General features: G+C 38.3%; 1 protein-coding gene across 1 annotated transcript in view; it reads right to left on the minus strand.

Annotated features, from left to right (window-relative positions):
- Window positions 1–20,432, minus strand: part of KANSL1 (KAT8 regulatory NSL complex subunit 1) — a 126,499-nt gene that overhangs the window by 57,748 nt on the left and 48,319 nt on the right. The window contains exon 2 of the mRNA XM_007456802.1: window positions 3,519–3,660. Coding sequence (XP_007456864.1) covers window positions 3,519–3,660 — 142 coding nt within the window. The remainder of the gene's footprint in view (window positions 1–3,518; window positions 3,661–20,432) is intronic.

A 20,432-nucleotide genomic window follows, 5' to 3' on the forward strand; every position in this document is an offset into this window, starting at 1 on the left:
CCCCCCATGCATTCCTGCCCTGACCCCCAAAACTCTGTTCGTTCATTACAGCATATACAAAACCAACCACTGAATCCTTTATCCTGTACTTCATACCAAAAAGGATGAAAGCAACTAAAAGGAAGATGAGCCAATAAACAGCATACAAACGGTTAAAATCTGTTCATTCAGCTGACATTTATTGAGTGTCTACCACATGCTGGGTGGTGTGAAACCCTATGAATAAGAAAATAAATAAAATACATTCCACTCATAAGGAGCTTACTACCTTCGTCTACCTCAGACAGACAGGCAGGCCAAGTATGACAATGACAGCGCTGTAACAGAAGTTTAAAGATGACAAGAGAGCAGAAAAGAGGCAGAGCTTAAGGAAGAGACTGATGGAAGTAAGGCTTTATGGAGAGGTCTACATGATTACTTAAATTTTCCTAAAATATACTTAATAAATATAGTTAATAATCACGAAAGGAAAGGTCATCATTAGCAAAGAAAACTCCATGAAGCTCCACTCCACACTTGTCATGGCAACCCCAAGCTGGGATTCCCTAGCATCCGGGGTTTATACTGGGTCAACATTACATGGCTGTGACATTAGCCACAAGCAGCAATAACCTCAAGGCTACTGCACTCTAAGGCCAAGGTAAAAAGGTCAGGAGAGTCTGCCCACCCTTCACGATCACTTCCTAAAGCGAGAACCAGGACCATGCCTGGACTGTCCAGGCCTAGAGAACTAAACACTACAGAACACAGGACTACAGAAATTGGGAAGGGTCACAGTTGCATGAAGTCGTAACATATCCTTATAAATTATTCCTCTCTGGAAATACAAATCTGTCCTACATTTAAAAAAGGAAAAAAAACATGAAGTAAAACTGAAAAAGGAAGAAATGGTAGAAGAAACTGTGCTAAGCCTGATTATAAAACAGGGCCAAAGCAAGCAAGCAAAAAGGAAAGAAAAGAAAAAACTAAGTTGTACAGTTGGGTCAACTGCTTTCCCTTTACCAATTTCAGGTAACACATGGAGTCAAAGTACAAGGGAAAAAAACAAACAAACCACCTCTTCATCTGTAAAACAAAATTAAGATGCAATTTCACATACTCACTTTCCTACTTCATTCTAAATAGGTCAAGCTTTCCTACCCATCTTAAGATAAATCAGTGACCTCACTGTAAACCAGCACCACAAGATGGTCCTGGGCTACCTAGACTAGACATGGCTGTCCATAATGCCTTGTAACTCTATGAAGATGGAAACTTCAACTACTTTACATCAATTCTGAAGACAGGTATTCCAGGTTACTGCTATTCCCATTCAGCAGCTTTTCTATCCAGAAGTTTTACTGTTCTTCCATCTCTCATTCCCAGTAACATTTCCATCCTTAGTTAGCAGGTGCTGTGCAATCTGACAGATCAGTCAAAAGAAGGGATAAAAAAATAATAGAATGTTTTGTACTAGACATGGATGTTGAAGATTGTGTGTTAAGAGAAGACTGTGTATTAAGAGAAAGAAGTCTCCTTTAGCAACAGAACCCTCTTGGTCCCTGTGCCTTCCCCCTCAGTTATATTTACCAGGTGTGAAATTTCAATAAATATGCCCAAGAGAAATGATGAAAAGGATACAACAGCAGAATATGTTAGACAGAAAATGCTTTGGGGTCAGATAAATAGCCCTGAGTTCAAATTTAGCTCTGCTTCTTACAAGCCTGTAAGCTGTTGTTTTGTGCATTAAACAACACACATGAATGTACCTGTATACAGTCCACACTCAAGGTTCAGACACTGTTTTCCTTTCTTATTTTAAGACATGGGGGCATCTTTTTTTTAAAAAAGCTGACTGAATATGAAAGTTAAAACACAACAGTGTTCCAGATGGTATGCCTTAGTTTAACTGAAATCACTTCTTAGTGGCACATAACAATGGTGCAGCTTACAATCAACAGCATCTTTGAGTCTATGAAATACAGTAGTTTTATAATGAGGAACTAATATAACCTAAACACATATATAAACACACAGTACGTATAATTGTATATAAAAATAGATAAAGCAACAAATATGACTGACTACCATTCTAATAATCTCAGTTGTTACTAAGAGACTCTAGTTCTCAAATATGAACATTCTCTCTTAACTACTGGCTATAAAATACCAGACACGGAAGAGGTGTCCATGACAGAGGAAGACTGTTTTTCTCCTCAGGATAGGAATATCCAGTCATCTCCCAGATATTCTTTATCAACATTCCAGCTCATATTCTACAAATATCACTTAATTTTCTTTGTGAAAAAGAACTAAGCATAATGTTTACCATCCTTGGTGAATGTTTTTGGATTTAATTCCTCATTTGCGCTAGCTAATTTTTAAAGTTAGGATTTAATGTGTTCCCTATCCTAAAGGAACAAATTTTTTTTTTTTTTTTAAGGTAAGTCCTCTGGACTTTGCCCTCAATTATAATATGTTCTACTGAACTTCTGGAGAATTACATATAAGCCCATTTGGGGAAGAAGCTCAAAGAACGCTCCAGTGAAATGTTTGGAATAAAAGCTTACATAATATAAGGGAGGCTGCAGGACTTTTACTTCAAACTCTTACCCTTTTGTTCATCTTGTCAATTAGTCATCCTTTAACTCTTGGTCTACTAATTCATTTAATGTATGCAGTTCACGGTACATAGCAATTTTCTTAAGGCTGTGACCAGCACTAAGGCAGGACAAAAACGTTGTGACACTTATTTTTAGGAGCAGTAGATGCTTCATCTAGACCCACATGTTCAGTCAGGGAAGTCACTGCATCAAGCTAACACAATAAGTACCTTGCAAGAACATAAGCACCAAGAAAGGAGGATTTTTAGTTACTGTGACCCCACTAAGGAGAACAGTGCTGGTACACAGCAGTCACTCAACTATTTACTGAATGGATTTATTTCCATGTACATTTTTCCCCCAGTCAAACTCCAAATAAGCAGAGGACATTTTTCAGAAGAAGAACTATACAAGTATCACTGTTAAAGATAAAAGCTGTATCGTTAAGAGTCAGTCCACTGCAAGCGGAAGAACAAAGGAAAATGAAATTACCAGTGTCTAATCTTGCCTGAATGATCTTTCAGGAAAAACTTTATTTTTCCTCAAGAAAGCAAGGGAAGCTTAGCAGTAAAACAGAAACGCATCTAAGTAAAAAGTAAGATGAAAAAAATGTCATCACCACTTTTCCATAAATATAACAAATATGCAGGTATGGTCAATGGCTTACATTAAATAGTGCCTTTTTTAAAATGTTCCCTGTTAGCCCAGATATTCAAACTGTTTTGTTCTAAACCCATGAGCTAATCTAACATTATATTCTAACAGTGTTGTCTGCATTATGCTAAGTAACACCAGGCTCTTAAACAAATTAAACCGCTGTATCAGATCATATTAAACCATTCTCTCTGACACAGTTAAGAGTTACTGAGGGATGGGGAAAAGGGGATAATGATAGTTTTTAGCTGAGCTGAAAAAGACCAGACACTTATTCCTTACCTTATTAGCACGTATCTGTTTGTAAATATCTGTTTGCTGCCGAATTCGATATTCCAAGTCAGAAACATGAGCCTGAAGCCAGTTCCAGCGGCTGACAATAGCTGCTCGGTCTGCAGCCCATCTCCATTCTGACCTGCGCCTCCTAAAAGGAAATAAACTGAGTGAAATCCAAGAGTAGCAGCAACATTTATACTAAATGGGAGTGGGATGGTTTTAATGTCTAAATGCCCTTATACAGACCACTCTAGTGTCAAGAAAAACTTATAAATGCCCTTATACAGACCACCCTAGTGTCAAGAAAAACTTAAGACTATATGTATGCTTATGTATGTATGTCACAGGACACACATGGATAAAACTCTTCACATAGATACTTCCCAAATTAACTAGCTGAAACTGCCTTCTAAGTATCCTGATCCTGTCTGTGGCAAACAGTTTTTCTGAATTGCTTTAATTTCTCAGGAGATAGAAGTATTTTCTACTTTAAGACATATAAAGAATAAATATTACGTATCTACATAGAAAATCCAAGACACCACGAATTATAAAGCTAACCAAGAATTCAGCAAAGTTGCCGAGTAAAGATCAACATACCAAAATTAAGTGTTTCCAAGTGCCAACAAGTAGAAAAGACTCATTTTTTTAAACTATTTACAACACTAACAAATGCTAATATTATACACAAAAGATCTTTGCAGAGAAAATAATAAAACCAAAAGACCTACATAAATGGTGAGATAGATTTTTTAAGATGGCAATTTTCACATCTACCTACAAATTCAAATAAGCTCCAATCAAATCTCCCATAGGGTTTTTTGTTTGTTTGACTGAGCTGCACGGCTCATGGGATCTTAGTTCCCCAACCAGGGACTGAACCCGGGCCCTCTGCAGTGAGAGCGCGAAGTCCTAACCATTGGGCTGCCAGGGAATTCCCCCCACCACAGGGTTGTTACTGGAAACTTACAAACATCCAAAAATCCACAACGGTGGAGGGGAGGAACACCACTAGAGAAATTCTAAAGAAAGTATGGTGAAAACTCACACTACAGACTTAGGGTAAAGCTATGGTGATTAAGGCAGTCTAGAAAGAAAAAAAGACCAGTGGGACAGAATACAGAACTCCCAAACTTAGAACTGGATATATATAAGAGATGGGCATTCAGAGCGGTGAGGAAAGACTGAATTATTCAATAAACGGCATTGAGATGCCAGTTCTTTACATGAAAAAAGTAAAATTACTTCCTTTCTTTATGATATAATTCACTATTTTTGGAATTCCTCAATCTGAAAAGTCAAACTTAAATAAGATTATCTTTGGAACTTCAGGGCAGGGAAGGATTTCTTAAATAAGACACACAAAAAATTTAGCTAATTTTCAACACACTGCAAAAGATTTAATAAAATTAAAGGCAAGCTACTAGTTGGTAAAGATATCTGTAACACATAAAACTAAAAATAACATATCAGAATATGTAACAGAACTCCACCAAAGAGGTTTAAGAAGAAGATAATCTAACAAAAGATGAATAAATTAAAAATTCACATTAAGAGAGATCCAAATGGCCAATAAATACATAAAAATATGCCAGGCCTTGTTAGATTTTTGGTTAAAATATTAGTAGGTCAAATACTAAGAAGTCATTTCAAACCCAGATTGGAAAAACCAAGTGTTAGTGAGATGTGGGAAACAGTAATTCATACATTTCCAACAATAATAAAAACTGGCACCACCACTTTTCAAGAGTAATCTGGAAATACTTGGCTAGGTGGGAAATGTGTATACCTAGCCATCATGAAATTCTATTTCTGAGAATATAACCTGCACATCTGCATGAAGAAACAGGTTCACTGCAATAGTTGGTAATAACTAAAAATTAGTTACAATTTAATTTGTTAAAGCAGGGAAATAGATACACTATAATTTACTGGATTTTTCTATAACAATAGAAACATATTAACCAGAACTATCTGTATCAACATGACAATATCTCAGAAGACAATGTTGAATGGAAAAACATAAAAACTAATAATAAGCTAAACAAAGTAAGTACTACTATAGATATAAACAAGTAGCAAAGGAATTTAATGGAGTATTGTTTACCAATTTAATTATTACTGTATGTCTCAACACGACTAAATCTCAACAATGTGGAATGGAAAAACTATATAAAAACTTTAAAAAAACCCAAAAACCAATAATAAGAATTATTGGGACTTCCCTGGTGGTGCAGTGGTTAAGAATCCGCCTGCCAATGCAGGGGACACGGGTTCAAGCCCTGGTCCAGGAAGATCCCACATGCAGCGGAGGAACTAAGCCCGTGCGCCACAACTACTGAGCCTGTGCTCTAGAGCCCTCGAGCCACAACTACTGAGCCTGTGAGCCACAACTACTGAAGCCCGCACGCCTACAGCCCATGCTCCACAACAAGAGAAGCCACCAAAATGAGAAGCCTGGGCACTGCAACGAAGAGTAGTCCCCACTCGCCACAGCTAGAGAAAGCCCGTGCGCAGCAACAAAGACCCAATGCAGCCAAAAATAAATAAACAAAAAATAAATAAATATATATATATATATATATATAAAAAGAACTGCTACCAATACATAAATAGTAAATGCATAAAACTGATAAACAACAAATTCAGGATCAGAGTCCTCCTTACCTCTGGGAAGGAAAATAAAGAAGTCAGATTTTAGGGGCTTCCCTGGTGGAGCAGTGGTTAAGAATCCACCTGCCAATGCAGGGGACACGGGTTCAAGCCTGGAAGGGGACACGGGTTCAAGCCTGGTCTGGGAAGATCCCACATGCTGCTGAGCCCATGTGGCCCACGCGCCACAACTACCGAGCCTGTGCTCTAGAGCCCACGAGCCACAACTACTGAGCCCACGCACCGCATCTACTGAAGCCCACGTGCTCTAGAGCCCACAGTCGGCAAAAAAGAGAAGCCACGCAATGAGAAGCCCACACACCGCAACAAAGAGTAGCCCCCGCTCACCACAACTAGGAAAGCCTGCGCGCAGCAACGAAGACCGAACACAGCCAAAATAATAAATTAATTAATTAATCAAAGAAAAGTTAGATTTTAGCTCTAACTGTAATGTAATGTTCAACTGCTCTTTAAAAACTAAAAGTATGTAATGTTCAACTGCTCTTTAAAAACTAAAAGTCTGATAGAAAACGGCAACTTTAATATTAGAGGGGGTAACTGGCATCTGGTATGTTCTGGAGCCAAAATATTTTATGATCTTCCACAAAATTCTATTCCGAGAGAGAAGTAGTCATACTGCCCTTAGCCCCATCTCCAATCAGGTTCTACATACTCAGTAACAAACAGTTTAAGTGACTGTAGGTGAAGTTTAACATAGTCCACTGATAGGGTGAAATACATTATAATAAAAGAGAACAGGGCTTCTCTGGTGGCGCAGTGGTTGAGAGTCCGCCTGCCGATGCAGGGGACACGGGTTCGTGCCCCGGTCCAGGAAGATCCCACATGCCACGGAGCAGATAGGCCTGTGAGCCATGGCCGCTAGGCCTGCGCGTCCGGAGCCTGTGCTCCGCAACGGGAGAGGCCACATCAGTGAGACGCCCGTGTACCGCAAAAAAAAAAAAAAGGGAACAAATCTAACCATAGTAGAATTAGAAATGAGTTAATACTTAACCATACCATAATAACTAAGATCAAGGATAGCAATAGTATTTTACTAACTTCAATACATTCCAAATATAAGCCATTGAAGCCAAACATTGTGATAAAGTATTATCCAATTATTTCTCTTTAGAAACAAGGTATATAGTTCCCTAACCTTGATGGAAAAAGCACAAGATATAAAGATACTTTCTTTTTTAAGTACAATTATCTGGTTCAATATTGGCTGCAGGTCTAGTACCAGCCCAAATTCAGGAAAGAACCTCAAGAGGTCAAGAATAACCTCTGGATCATTCTTGAACTATAAAAATGTCCCCCCTTTTCTAAAAGACGTAAAGCTAGTTAACCCTCATATCCCATTTCCAACTTTCATCACTCTTCAAGGTTCGCAACCTTCCTATCTTGTAAAATCTCTTGGTTTTACAGGTTCATTTCATTTCTGAAGCTACCACAGTACCAAGTCCCCATCTACCACCAATGGGCTACTCCAATAACTCCTTAACTACCCACTCCTAACATAAATCACGTATTACTTCTCCTCAATAAAATCTCCTCAAACCTTATTTCTTCCTGTCACTCTTATGTGTAAGGAATCACACAGCTTCTCTGCTTCTTTACAAATCCTAAGTCTTCAAGGAAACAAAGTAGAGGGGGAGTCAAATATCATAAAAGGCAGCAATTTGAAGGCAAAAGTGACTAATAAAATTAACACAACATCCATTTAATGACAGTTTATTCCCAGACAAATCTGTTTTAACAACTGACAGTGGCTAGCCAAAATAATACTCTAATGTTGAAAACCAAAGCAAGGGAAAGATGATTTCTTGGCCAATTTACAGCACTCCCTCCTTAGTCACCCTTGGTGGACAAAGAATCCTGGCAGTCTCTCCCAATGATCCTGAACTTAGCTCATAAGCATTCTCATGAAAGTGTTCCAGGACATCAAGCACTCTGAATTGGCAGGAAAGATGAAACTTATTTGTTACTTCTGAATTTCGACACATCTTAACCAAAAGAATTTTTTCTCTTTTTCTTTCTTGTCTGAGGTCAAGGAAAAAATAAGAAAGAAACCACAACACTTTAACTGTGTGAAAACTTGAAAATACAAAAGGAAAAGAAAATTCCTTAAAACATTTCAGTTCACAAGAACTTTGGTGGATAAACACATTTTTTCTTTTGACATTAATGAACAGCCCTTTTCAATTTTCTTAAGGTCAAAACTAACAGGCTGATATACAAGTATTATTCTAAATACCAATACAAAACCGAACGTCATGGTAATATTTTTTGGAGATTGGCTAATAAACTAATTAAAGACAAATAAACTAATTAAAGATAGGCAGCATTAAGGGAGGACTGCAACCCCCAATTACGAACAGGTTTCATTCTACAAATACATTTGTCATATGACGGTTTCTAACCAGATATAATTTTCAACAGGAAGTTGTCAGAATGTGGTAATTAATGAAAAATGGGAAACCCCACCCCAAGTGTCCAAAAAGTATCTTGTGTTCAAAATACCAGCAACATGGACAGAAAGCGGAACTGTTAACAAAGGTGGGAGGTGTACAGTTAGCAAGCCTGAGGTGAGCTGTGAAGATGTTACCACAAGCCAGTGGCAGAGCAGAACACAAAACACAGTGCAAGAATGACAGCTTCAAGTGTGAGAGTTTATGTTTTTGTTTCCTCAACAAAAACAACATGCCACAGAAACTCAGTTTACCAGAGGTAGAGGTATATTTCGCCCCTAATGTTCAAAATGTAAATTTATTACTCTGATAATTTACAGCTCAAAACAAGAGACACTGATTTAAAAGTAGGGTCATGCTTTAAACAGAACCTGTGACTAAGGCTGCAGAGTGATACTTATGCAAATATAATGATGAACTGGTTTCTACTACAGTCATTATCAATAATGAAGAAAAAGATGTGGATTCCAACAATCCACAGAGTTCTTTCAACTCTTTCCTATTGCTTACTCTGTGCTAATAATTAGTAAAAGAATTGCTCTGTGCTGTCTGTGCAGGACACTAGGATGCTTTCTAAGGTGTTGTTCTGCCATGTACTTTATGCCAGTTTGCACCAGAATAGATGTCTACATGTACTGGGCTACTTACTACCTGAATGGGAATTCATTTTAACTTGTATTTTGTTCCTTGCTTTTATTAAATGTTTTACTGGTAAATTTTCTTTGTCTGCATGTGCTGTATAAAAATCCATTAAACTTTTACACAATGAATTGCTTTTTGGTTACCTAAATGCAGAAAGATACAGTACTAATATTTGCTTTTGTAATATCACATGAATAGTAAACTGTAATGTTGCCAGCTATGTACCAGTATTTATTTGTATAAAATAGTATATGTTGTATAAATAGACTCTTTTTTAGCTATGTGAACTTACAGAGCTTTAATAGTTCTTTTTTTTTTTACAGGGTTAGTAGAATATTACCACATGTCTAGAACTTAAGATATTCTTGGGATCTAAGAATAATTATTTACTTGAACAAAAAAATCATTTCCTCTAAAAAAGCTCTCACATTTATAAACACTTTAAAGCTAAATAGTGGAAAGTACGAGAAAATTTAGAGTTCAGGTTACATGTTGGCCAACGTAGAAAACAAAAATGGGATTAATTTTTGTTTTTAATTCTTTAAAATCCTCTTGAATGGTAATGTTTCATTAGAAGAGGACAAAGAGATCAACATGGGGACTTTGATGTAAGGAGATTTAACTTCTCTTAAATGTGAGGACCAAGCTCCTTCCATTTTTATTACAAATTAGATATTAGCCATTGAATCTTCAAAGGTGTCAATGATAAAACCTTTTCTACTACACCTTAAGAATCACTTAACTTAGAGGTGGTTACCACTAACCTTACTAAAAGAAAAACAACAAGGAATGTAATTTCTAGTAACACAGAGAAAAGACAAAGATTTGCTACACCTCTTACTGCCAACATACTGTCAATGAGTTCAATAAAAGAGACTGTATCTGATAAATCCTATCTTCAACGCTGCCACAGACAGCAGGGGTAGATACTGTACTTCCTTTTTCTCAAAGATATACTGCAGCAAAAGCTGATTTACCTAAAAGTAACACTAAAGCTAGGCACTGAACCATGTCAAACACTTGACCTAGTGCTGCCTTTAAGTCACCTAGTTCTAGTCCAGGATGGGAAATCTTCAAGTCCAGTAGAACAGTGCTGGTGGATTATACTTTTCCCTGATCTAGAAATGTTTTTAAATCTCATTAAAGTAACAACAGTATGCTGCAAAGGCCTGAATGGTGGCAATTCCATCTTTGATTCTGATTTCAGTCCTATCTCCAATTCTTTCCTTTTATGCAAATAAAGATTCCATTAACAAGATAAAAGTAAAATGACTGTCCGCAGCAAGTTACACATTACAATGTTCAACCAAAAACGATCCAATAGTTACGTGCTACGTCCAAATGTGCAAAATGTCTGAAACACCTACATTCTGAAATCTCTAGGATCTGTAGATGACTTATAAAAAAACCAATAATGCAGACTAAGTAAAACTGAGATCACCATCAGACATTCAGAGCACACAGCTGCTAGACTCACAGTATCCAGGGTTAAGAGTGAGGGTCTCTATGGGATAGGAACAGAAAATCTTAACATTACAAAGAGTCACATAAAAAAAATGTGTATACAAGTATTAACTACCTAGCTCAAAAGCAGTGACATGCTGTATGACAGGATGAGGGTGGAGGGGGACAAGAGTACCCACGTTACCACTGGGTTATGAAAAATCCTTTTTCCAGTTTCAGATATTAGACAGTTATTGAAATCCAATTTGCACTCCACCAACTTCCCTTTAAATACTCATTAAAATTAGAATCTCAAAAGTTTCACACAGCTAGAAACTAAGAATACAGGTTAATCTCTGAATAGCCAGAGAAAGTTCCAATAACCAAAATTTAGAAGAATCATTAAGGCAAAAAAAATAGGAACATATGAGGAAAAGATAGATTTCTATTTCTAATCACTATATCATATATAGAATTTCTAATAACCAAAGGCAGTGAAGGCATCTATTGCCAATCCCTTCCACAAACTTAAAAAGAAAAAAAAAAGCTCATTTCTTTCCTGTGTTACAAATTTCAAATAATGAAATGAAAGCTAGATGAAAGTAGACAGAAAATTGTATTTGATATCCAAGGATAGTTAGTTGGCAATGAGAAGAAGCTGAAGCATCATTTCCATAAAATGATGGAAAATGGTTTTCACTGACTGTTGAGCAAGGAAAAGGACTAAATACTGCATCAGGTTATCCAAGAAGCAACATTACTCAAAAAGGCAGTGTGACATAATCATACAGAAGATTCCTCCTCAGCCAGCACATCTGAACACCATCAAGTATCAGGAAGTTGGCCAGAGGCTGGACTCGGTAACACTTATAAAGCTCAAAGTAGGAATGTAGAGGCAACAAGGTGGACACTGAGAGAAATCATTCCATCAAGCTGTTTACCTGCATATATCAAGAACCTTCCCTCCCAGGCAATGTAACTGTCTACCTTAAAATCTCGCAGAGATTCAATATTCTGTAATGACCTATATGGGAATAGGATCTAAAAAAGAATGGATATATGTATAACTGATTCACTTTGCTGTACAGCAGAAACACCTTATAAGTCAACTATACTCTAATAAAAATTAAGTTTTAAAAATCCCTCAGAGAGGGCTTCCCTGGTGGCGCAGTGTTTGAGAGGCCACAGCAGTGAGAGGCCCGCGTACCGCAAAGAAAAAAAGAAAAAAGAAAGAAAGAAAAACTCCCTCAGAGAAAAAAACAGGGAAACTATCAGAAGTAGAGTTCACTGTAAAGTAAAGGCTACAAAATTGGCCAGATACAAAATAAGTGTCCCAAAACTAAAATTCTCACATCCTTACAAAAATCTGTTTTTGATAGTCCTCTCCTCCTCTGTAAAAAGCAAACAAAACACAACAAAACATTCTTCCAGTATCTCAAGCTGGAAAGCTTGTTATCCTCAACTCCTCTCTTTCTCTCACAACCATATTTAATCCACGAGAAACTCTTTTGGCTCTACCTTCAAAATACATCTCATCTCAGACCACTTCAACCAAGCAACCATCATCTCTCAGCTGGAAATGGCATCAGCCTCCTGAGTGGTCCTCCTGCCTTGGACTTACCTTATAGTCCTCTGCTCAGAAAGTTCCCATCTAACCCAGAGTAAAAGCCAAAGTTCCTACAAGGCTCCTCGCTATTTCTCATCCTCCATTCTCTGACTTAAATGAACTTGTCTTGAAACACAGTCTTCTCCCAGATATCCTTGAGCAATGTTTCTGTATTTCCCTGGGGTCGCCTTATCAAAGAAGCCTACTCTGACCAACACAAAATAGTGAAGCTGCTGCCACCACCCTCCCCGGACTCTCCTTTGTTTCCGCAGCACTTACCACTTGATATATATTGATTCATTTATTGCCTCAGTTCCTCCAGCAGTGTCAGTTACAAGAGGGGCAGGAATTCTTTGCTTTATTCACTCATGTATCACAAGAAATTCTTGTTTTATTTACTAACGTAGTCCCGCAAACCCGATACAGTAAGTCCCCAACATACGAATCTTCAAGTTGCATTCGCATGTCCAATCACGTTAGTTAGTTCATGTGTCTGGCGTACACTGTCACGTGTCAGCTATGATGAGAAAAGAAGAGCTACTACCCAGATATCACTGGATCTTTTCTTCAAGAAGGTAGATAGAACTGAATCCAGCAAGGAACCAGAACCTGTGCCATCAACGTCAGGCGTGAGTGAAATTGCAGCTTGCCCTCCGTCTCCTATTGCTGACGATCCTTCAGTTCTACCACCTCCCACCTCCTCTCCCTCCTCCAGTCAGCAACTCTTCTTGCCTGTTCACTTGATGCCAGCCCCTGTATGCCAGCTGTTGTACTGTACTACTGTACTTTTCAAGGTACTGTACTGTAAGATTTAAAATGTTTTTTTTGTGTTTTTTTAATATATTTGTGTGAAAACTATTATAAACCTATTACAGTACAGTACAACATAGCCGATTGTTAGTTGGGTACCTATGCTAACTTTGTTGGACTTACGAACAAATTGGACTTACGAATGCGCTCTCAGAACGGAACTCCTTTGTATATAGGGGGCTTACTGTAGTCTCATGTGCAGTAAGCATTCAATAAATGTATGTTAAATGAATGAATATTGGTGGTGGTGGAGATGAGGGAGTATCCTATCCACAGTGGTTCACAATAGCATGTGTACGGCTGGAAAGGCAGGCACAAATCTTTACTGAGGGTTATTAGTTTATAGATTTGATCTAATTCCAATGAAAACCCCAGAGGGATTATTTGAGAGAATCTGACAAGACTGATGGATTTGACTACCCAAATTTAAAACTTCTATAATTCAAAAAACATACCAATTAAAAGGCAAACAGAGGGCTTCCCTGGTAGCACAGTGGTTGGGAGTCCGCCTGCCGATGCAGGGGACGCGGATTCGTGCCCCGGTCCGGGAAGATCCCACATGCCTCGGAGAGGCTGGGCCCGTGAGCCATGGCTGCTGAGCCTGCGCGTCCGGAGCCTGTACTCCGCAACGGGAGAGGCCACAACAGTGAGAGGCCCACGTACCGCAAAAACTCTCAGTTTGTCACTCACGGTCTAGAAAAAAAAAAAAAAAAAAAAAAAAGGCAAACAGAAAGCTAGGGAAGGCAACGTATACTTATGAATCAATTCAAAAGGACATATAAGCAAATGACTACGAAAGATTTACTTATACAAAAATACACATGGCCAGTAAATACAAAACAAGGGTTAAACTACATTAGTAAATCAAAGCAATACAAATTTTAAAGGATGCCTTTTCTGCCGAGCAAATTTTAAAAGTCACATAAAAAGAACTGTATCTAATGCCTGCCAGGTTTCAGGGAAACTGCTGATGATACAGCAGTTTCATTCTGGAGAACAATATAACATTTATCAAAAACCTTAAAACTGTCCTTATCCCATGACCAAAAAAATTTTCCACATCAGAAATTTAACCTAAGATAATATAACCTGTGATATGAAGCAAGTTTTACTCACAACAAAACTCCTATATAAGAGATCACAAACGAAGGTCACATTCCTGAAGTTGGTTTTATTTGCTTATAGTTGAATTTTCTTTGGCCTCCATACATAAGGACATCAATATTTTTTCAATTCTTTCCCAGCACTTTAAAATCTATTATATACAAAGACAAGATCTGCCAATGCTGGGTCTGCAAGTCTCTTAATGACTATTAGCTAAACAGCAGCTGATCCCTTCAGCTGTGGCACTTGATCCACAGTTCAAAATTATCCCCACCTGGTAGGTGTCATTCATTTATATTATATGCCTGAACTCCTGAAGTTACCTGAGTTGGAAACCCTACACTAGAAGTCAAACGTTAAGCCCGCAGGGCTGTCTAAACCCGTATTGTAGGGCCCCATCTCCAGAGTTTCAGATTCAGTAGGTGGGGGGTCCCAGAATTTACATTTCTAACAAGTTCCAAGGTGATGCTAGGTAATGCTGCTGGTCCAAAGATCACACTTAGACTGATGAAACTTCCTCAGTGAAGCCAGAGAGGGGTCCCATGAATTACACAATTGCAGGATACCTGAATAATCCTGAGGATGCCATTTAGGGGGATGGGGTAGAGGGTGCTAAGAAAAGCTGATGGATCAAAAACCAACAGTCACCGCAGGTGTCACAGCACTGACTACCCCTAATTATCAGAGGTAGAAAACCATTGCCCTACACTAAATTTAGGAATAATCCTAGATTAAATTCTTGGTCCTATTTTTTAAATTCTACATTCTTCCTCATGGGTTTTATTTATTCTCAAAGTTTTAAATACTTCTTCTACACTTCATAATATAATACGGGTTGCAAATAAAGACTGCTGTAAAAGATACCTTATAGCTCCAATATTTCATGACCAACAAATGTGTTATTACCAGCTCTAATATTTTCTACTGAATTTGAATTCTTTCTTCAGCTAGAAACTATACATAGGTAACATTTGTTGAATGCTTCCTTTGTTCTGGGCACTGCTACCAACTTTACATGAATTTCATCATTTAATCATTATAACAACCCTGAGAGACGGCACCTACTATCCCCATACTGCAGATGGAGAATCTGAGGCACCGAGGGGTTAGGTCATTTGCCCAGAGAAGAAAAAGCAAGATGTACATCTGGCTCCAGAGTCCTTAATTTTAATCACTGCACTATAGTGCCTCTATCCTCATTGCCTTTGTGTTAAAGGAAAGCTTAGTTAACAGGGAATTCAATTTAAGGTCTTTACCTACCTCTTGAACCCATTTTTCTGTTTCCATATACAGATAAGAACTCTACTTAAAAAAGGCCAACACAGGGCTTCCCTGGTGGCGCAGTGGTTGAGAGTCCACCTGCCGATGCAGGGGACACGGGTTCGAGCCCTGGTCTGGGAAGATCCCACATGCTGCGGAGCAACTAAGTCCGTGCACCACAGCTACAGAGCCTGCGAGTCTGGAGCCTGTGCTCCGCAACAAGAGAGGCCGTGACAGTGAGAGGCCCGCGCACCGTGATGAAGAGTGGCCCCCGCTCGCCGCAACTAGAGAAAGCCCTCGCACAGAAACGAAGACCCAACACAGCCAAAAATGAATAAATAAATAAATATATATATATATATATATATATATAAAGGTAGCACAGACACTCCATTATAACATTAATAAAAGTATGTGACTTTGTGTGACACACAAAATAAAAACACATTAGTCCCTGCCCTTAAGATGCAGCATGCAAAACAAAATGATACCCAATTCACCCTAAATTCAGTCTCCACATAGAAAGGCATAAAGGTGAAAAGTCAAGAACCTGCAAGCTGTAATCCCCTGAAGGGATCATGGAGGCTGGTCTCTAAACTCTAAAGCCCAGCAGAGAAGTCCTAGGAATGTGTAAATGACCCTGCACAGCAAAAGGGAAAGACCAGATAACCAACTGAATAAGAGAACAAAAAAGATCAGTGAAATCATATTTTTAAGCCTATGGCCACATATGGTTCTATTTTTTGTATTCATCATTTACTATTAAAAACCACTGGAATATATTGGTGATGTCCAAGACAAATATTATGGCAATAATATTTACTTTGCTTAAGGAAAGAACTCAGAAGTAACTGAGGAACTAAACAGAATGGAAAACAGGTCTACTCTGGGCATCTAATTGGTATGAAATTATGTTAGAAACAGATCTGAATTAGGAGGGAAAAGCAATTTGACATGCTACTGCAAAAGAAGAAGACTGGCCTCAGCAATGAACGAAAGACGAAGATCAGAGAAAACATGATAGCATCTATCTGCGTTGATTGCTTTTTAAAAATTAACAGACATTATTTCTTAGAATAGTTTTAGGTTTACAGAAAAACTGAGTGAAAAGTAGAGAACCCATATATCCACCCCCTCAACAGTTTCCTCTATGATTATGCGTTAGTGTAATACGTTTGTTACAAATGATGAACCAATTGATACATTATTATTATTAATTAAAGTCCATAGTTTACACAATAGGGTTTACTCTTTGCAGTTTTGACCTATGTATAATGACATGGATCCACTATTTTTAATATGTAATACCAAAATCAAAGAGAGCGTTGCTCTAGCTCTCACTGTCTTTATCACAGTAATATAAACTAACTCCTAATCTCCCCCTGCCCTCATTTATTTTTCCTAATCTTCCCCATCTCAATAAAGAGCAATACCTTCCTTCAACTGGCTGAGACCAAAAAACTCACTTTCACAACCCACACACCTAACCCATGAGCAAATCCTACCTGCTCTGCTTTCAAAATATATCCAGAATAAAACATTGCTCCTCACAAACTTCACCACCACCCCGACCCAAGCCACCACCCTCTGGCACCAGAGATCACAACAGCCCCCAGCACAGATGCCCCTGCTGCTGTCCAGAGTAGTCAGCTTTTCTTTCAAACTAGGTCAGATCATGTCACCCCTCTACTCAAAGGTGATACTCAGAGTAAAAGCTAAAATCCTTACAATAATCAACTAGTTTCCAAACACCCTATCTCCACCTACTCCAGTGCCCCTTTACCCTGAGTTTACCTCCTACTAGGTTCCTTCTCACTACTGAAGCTACACTGCTATCATAAAGACAAAGATGCATTTAGCCATAAGTGGTTAAAGGTAAACAAGTATTCACATTGTGAAATGGAACATTTCTAATCATATTCATAACAAAACTGCTCTAATATTAACTGGCTGAGAAACGGGTGAGGGAGGATCCCCTGTCAACACAAGGATGGTTAGAAACAGTAAATTAATCCATCCTGATAAACAACTTATTAAGTATCAAGCTTTAATGTGAATAAAGTACTTCTCCTAAATCTAGAGATCTAGATCCCAAATACATTTGCCTACACAGGGTACCACCCAAGGGCCTGGAGGGTGGGCCTGGAGGGGGGGGGGGGGGGAGCCATACAACACTGTACATAGAGTAACACACCTGGTTACTCTTTATTCTCTGCAAGACAGCTACATTCAGTGGAAACCTCTTATAAAATGGGCAGAATAAGGTAATCCTCCTGCTCATTATACAATAAAACCAAGACTTAACACAGGAAAAGTTAAAGAACAGTGTAGTTGAACTAACAATTTCAGCCTTGCAGATCAATTTGTGTGACTGTGTTCAGTAGCATCAGATCTTACTATCACTGTTGTCCATTTCAGTTCAGTTCCCAGGCTTTAAAATCCCAAAGGACAGAAAGAGATAAGTATCCTATGTGCTAGTATTAGTAATATTAGAAAGTACTACCATTTATTGAAACCTGAAGGGCCAGGTACTTGACATGTATCATTTTCTAATTTTAATTACAACTTGAAGTAAATACTGTATTCCAGGCTATTAGAGACTGAGCAATTTTGACAAAGTCACACAGCTAATCAGTACCAGTAGAAATTCAAACTCACGTCCGACTCAAAAGTCTGTATTCTAAAATATATCTCAATAAAGCCGTTTTCAAAAAATGCTTTCTTTCCAATAGACCACAGGCTTTTCTGAGTCAAAACTGAAATTGTTATGACAGACATATAAAGCACACTGGGTCTGGACAATATACAGGAGTCCTATCAGAATATTTTAGCAAAATAAATGAAAGGTAAAGGGGCTTAAAATCTGAAAATATTTACCTAATAAGAACTGTAATTTTTTTGCCCAACTTCAAGTTAAATGAGTTTTAGGACTCAGTTTTCCACAGTCCTTTCCTCCAAGACATCTGAACACCCTAAAAATAAATACATAAATAGCCTGGATATTTATCTCCTTTGATAAATGGAAAAAAGTAATGTGAAAATGTTTCTGGCTATACTAGTCAACAAAAAAACTGCCCACCAATGTGGAATCTAGCCTTCAAAAACTGGTCATGGTCATTACCCAACCTCTAAGCAATAATACATTCAACTGGATTATCAAGCTAATAAAGGAGGAGAGAGAAAAGCCACAGTAAATTTGAGAGGTAACTTATAATTGGCTCTCATCAGACTCACAGACCAAGTCTAATCAGAGACCAGGTGACATGGTGGGATTATGCAAGCCAGTAACAACCATATTGAATGAAATGTCTTTTACAGAACACCACCACTTTCTCCATAAGAGAGTTCAAAAGGTTATTTTCACTCCTCACAGTTATACTAATGATAAGAAGGCCAATCACAGCTCGGAGTAACCAGACTTTCTAAAAAGGAATTCAATTCTGTACTCTCTTCAGAATTTTCCTTTCCCATTAATGGGGATACTAAATTTCATGAATGAATCAAATTGAGAGAAAAAAGAAAATACAAAGTGAGCTGTAAAATCTATGCTCATCATCTGCAAAACAGATGCAGATGGGGTGAGGTGGAGAAGCCCTTCCCTAATTCTTAACAGGGACCAACCAAAAGGTCCTGCTTGATCTGTCTCTGCCCATACCATCACCCCTAAGAACCACTCTCAAAACCTCTCCTGGCTCTTTTATACTCTGGCCACACTGGCGGAGACTAAAGGAGGATTCCCTGGCAGTCCCTCTCACAGATCTATTTGCCCTTTGCTATACTCATCATAAACATAATTTTAATCAGTTGATTCAAGCATTTTTTTAATGGTTATTATGTTTCGAGATACTTTTGTTATAGCAGTGAACAGGACAAAATCCCTACCTAACAGGAGGAAATTTACATTCCAGAGGTAGAGAACAATAAGCTAGTAAGCAGAAGTGTGTGTGTGTGTGTGTGTGTGTGTGTATTAAAATGTTATTTGTGATATTAACTTGCCCTTTTACAGCTGGTGGTCAAGAATCTCTCTTTTAAAAGTGGCAGAGACCTGAATAGGATGAAGAACCAAACTCAGCTGACAGAAAATCTGTGGAAAAGCTTTCCAGGCAGAGTGTGCAGTAAAATGTACAGGCAGGAACGCACTCAGAATTAAGAGTAAGAAGACCAGTGTGGTTGGAGCACAGTGAGGCTAAGGAAATGTTTTAAGATGATACCAAGGTGGTATACAAAAGCAGATAGACCCTAGATCCAGTAGGGCCTTGTAGCCCATGATAAGGAGTTTGACTTTTAGCCTAAGTGTGCCATGAAGCCTTTGGACAAATTTGAGCAGGGACGCAAGATACATTTTTAAGCTCACTCTTGCTGTTCTGTGAACACACTATATATGATCAATAACAGAAGGAGACAAATTAGGAGGCTGCTGAGGTTGTCCAGGCAAAAGATATAGTTTGGTGACAGCATCCGAAACGGGGAGTAGGTATTTATATTCAGAATGTAATCTGAAGGTAGAGCCAGCAAGATTTGCCAATGGAATAGAATGTTGACACAAAAGAGAAAAAAATTTTCTTTTCCAAATTTGAACATCTGATTTCTTTTTTTTTAACATCTTTATTGGAGTATAATTGCTTTACAATGGTGTGTTAGTTTCTGCTTTATAACAAAGTGAATCAGTTATACATATACATATGTTCCCATATCTCTTCCCTCTTGCGCCTCCCACCGTCCCTATCCCACCCCTCTAGGTGGTCACAAACCACTGAGCTGATCTCCCTATGCTATGTGGCTGCTTCCCACTAGCTAAAAAGAGAAAAATTTGATATCTGTGTCTCCCCATGAGAATGTATGGGACTGTTGCGAAAACAGGGGCCACGTATGACTTACTCAGTCCTCAAGACACAGGAGCAGTGAGTATGGTCTAGTTGAATGAATTAATGAATG

Source organism: Lipotes vexillifer, unplaced genomic scaffold (assembly GCF_000442215.2).
Source record: "Lipotes vexillifer unplaced genomic scaffold, Lipotes_vexillifer_v1.1 scaffold299, whole genome shotgun sequence".
In the NCBI taxonomy this organism is placed as follows: Eukaryota; Metazoa; Chordata; class Mammalia; order Artiodactyla; family Lipotidae; genus Lipotes; species Lipotes vexillifer.